This window comes from Ooceraea biroi, chromosome 10 (genome assembly GCF_003672135.1).
Source record: "Ooceraea biroi isolate clonal line C1 chromosome 10, Obir_v5.4, whole genome shotgun sequence".
In the NCBI taxonomy this organism is placed as follows: domain Eukaryota; kingdom Metazoa; phylum Arthropoda; class Insecta; order Hymenoptera; family Formicidae; genus Ooceraea; species Ooceraea biroi.
In genome coordinates, this window is record NC_039515.1 from 10,315,051 (window position 1) to 10,317,825 (window position 2,775).

General features: G+C 33.3%; 1 protein-coding gene across 3 annotated transcripts; it reads left to right on the forward strand.

Moving 5' to 3' along the window:
• Nucleotides 1-735: 735 nt before the first annotated feature.
• Nucleotides 736-1,842, forward strand: LOC105279419. Of its 3 annotated transcripts, none has more exons than XM_020031695.2 (3): nt 736-793; nt 885-1,089; nt 1,355-1,842. In XM_020031695.2, exons 2-3 carry the CDS (start codon nt 937-939, stop codon nt 1,535-1,537), a joined length of 336 nt encoding a protein of 111 aa, XP_019887254.1. In that variant the 5' UTR covers nt 736-793; nt 885-936; the 3' UTR covers nt 1,538-1,842. The 3 variants fall into 3 exon arrangements, with proteins under 3 accessions (XP_019887254.1, XP_011337486.1, XP_026829021.1); XM_011339184.3 differs by having other exon boundaries at nt 739-793; nt 1,385-1,842; XM_026973220.1 differs by lacking the exon at nt 736-793 and having other exon boundaries at nt 1,382-1,842.
• Nucleotides 1,843-2,775: the final 933 nt, after the last annotated feature.

The window sequence follows — 2,775 nt, forward strand, 5'->3', positions numbered from 1 at the left end:
ATTGTGAACATGTCAAAGGAACTTAAGGGGATCCTGGAGTTGTCTGTATTACCGGCGGAATTGGTTGACCTTGGTCGATCTTACTGTACTAATTACGCTTTAATGATTGTATAGAATGAAAAATCCTTCTTCACGATTAAAGTATACAAAGAAATATACTGAGCGAAACTCGACTTTATGTTAAAAACGACAAAAAAATTTACAGTTTTATTATCGGCTTGTGTCACCTCGTACCACGTCACCTCGTACAATAATGTCCGTAATATAAATGTTTTGCAGTTTGTGTGGCCAAAATTCGATAATCGCAAGGATGGAACAAGATGAAAGAATATTGGGAAGCTTTTAGAAATAAGTTTAGAAGCCTAGTGTAAAAGTAATTAGTACAGAAAAATTCATGATCATTTCGTGCCTACGTATGCCTGTGAAATCATGGCGCGGGGTAAAGTAGAGCCACAGTAGAGTCTAAAATTAGTTCATCGGTGTCGCGATAGATGGCACTAAAATTGGTCGATAATGCGGCCAAGTTGGCCACGAGGCTCGAGGCCCCCAGCAGCACCGAAGTAGTGGGGATGACACACAAGCGAGAACGTACGTACGTGTGCGTTCAGCGCTTCGGCTGCGGGCTGCCTTCGAGTAGTAGACGAGAGTAGAGAGCCTCTAAGGGAGAGAGTGGCGAACTGGGTCACGTGACCGCATCGCCTCTGATTGGATGGGGTGCTGTAAGCTCCACGATTGACATCTAAGAGGTTAAAAGTATAGTTCCGTCGTGTTTCGTCGTATCAGTCGGATCTCCGTAAGTAATACATTATTACTTTTGGAAATATTTGTCCCTCTTCGATTTGATTTACATGAAATAAAGCTACGAATATACATATTATTTGCAGATTTTCCTTGTTCAGTTTCCTTGTTGTTGTGAAAATTATAAATGATTACAAAATGCCGAAGTACTGCAGTGCACCGAGATGTGCAAATTCTAATAAAAACGGATATTGCCTAACAACATTACCCGACGATGAAAGAAGAGAAGCGTGGATTACTGCTAGTGGAATTACGGATTGGAAGCCCACAAAAACCGCTGCACTGTGCGAAGTGAGTACCGAAACATGTATACAAATGTATTAGAGTACAAATGTGTTGAGCGTCCGCACAATACTTAATACCAATTCTTAAGAATACACTTCAGCCAGAATTAATTACACGTTCGTACGGATTGTGTTTTGTGTTGAAGTTTATTCTTAAATATACGGGTATAGATTTACTATCAGTACTTAACGTAACATAACGTGTTAAGTATGTCTTTATGTGGAGGCATAACAGATATGTTTTTCTAATGTACCTGTATCACTTATTGTAGGTTCATAAAGCATTATCTTCCAAAAAGGAGAATGCAGAAGAGAAGCTCTTAGTAATCTACAAGGAAATGGAAGGACAGTTAAATAATATTAAGGAGGACAATGAAATTTTAAAAGAAAGAGTTCATCGTTTACAAGATGATTTGGTACATATTAAATCCTTTGGTTTCCATATAATGCACTAAATATTTGATAATATTGGTTACTTCTACCTATTTTTCAATTGTACATATTTTATAAAATGATTGTTGGCAAATAACTGATATTGTGCTACTACTTCGATTTCAATATCAATTTATAATAGTATTTCAATTGTGTACTAATACTAATAGTCTTGTATCGGTATCGTATAATCTTGTATCTGTATAATAATCTTGTATAGTTTATTTAATATATGAAAGCGTGTTACTTACGTCATTTAATAGAAGTAATAAGTATAAGTTTGTAAGTAGAATATATTATAATAATAATATAATTTTGGAGAATAAAATGAATTGTTTTATTTTATAGTCATAAGGAAGTTAAAAGAATAGTTGGAAACATTAATCATGAAAAATATTTTCAAAATTTTATTTATAAATTAATAATTTGCAACAGTTTTTAATGTAGAAAAATATGCACATGATAACATTGATAGACATATCACAAAAATATTAGGATAATCCAGTCATATGAAATAACCATCCATAATAACTTAAAACAAATAAAAGATATTACTAGCAATTACAAAACTCAATGAGATCACTTTGTGATTTGTAATAACACATTTGAACAGAAAGCATACAGATAATTATATAGATAAAAATAATATCACAAGATAACCATAATATCTATAATAATATTTTTGTTTAAAGTACATATAGAAAACACTTACTCTCTAATTTAATATTTTAGTGTATAATTTTTTGGTTTGAATCTATGAGCTAATATTGCTGCTCCCATCGTTTTACTTGCAAAACCCGATGACATATTCATCTTTGAATCCTCTGTATTACCTAAAGTTATTGCTAGTTGTTTTAAACGCATTGCCACAAATCGTGATATTAATTTTCCTTTAACATTGTGACAAGTGCTTAAAGGGAGATGTTTCAAAGCAGTGTCGAAGTAGGATACAAATTCATTATGCAAAGACTTTCCCGAAAATAACAATTTAGACTTGGTTTTCCACATTATCCTTTCTGCCCCTTCAAGAATGTCAAATACTTCATTGCTAACTCTTATTTGAGCTCCAGGATATAATCTGTAATAGCTACAAAAGCAGATAAAGATGGTGTATATGCAAAATTAGAATTGTCTTGCAATTTCAGATAACAGTCTTCACATTTTATTGAGTATCTCAACTTGAAAACCACATATCCACACATTCTATAAAATGCTTGTTTTACATTATCTGACATGGGCTCACAATCACTTAATGTAGGGA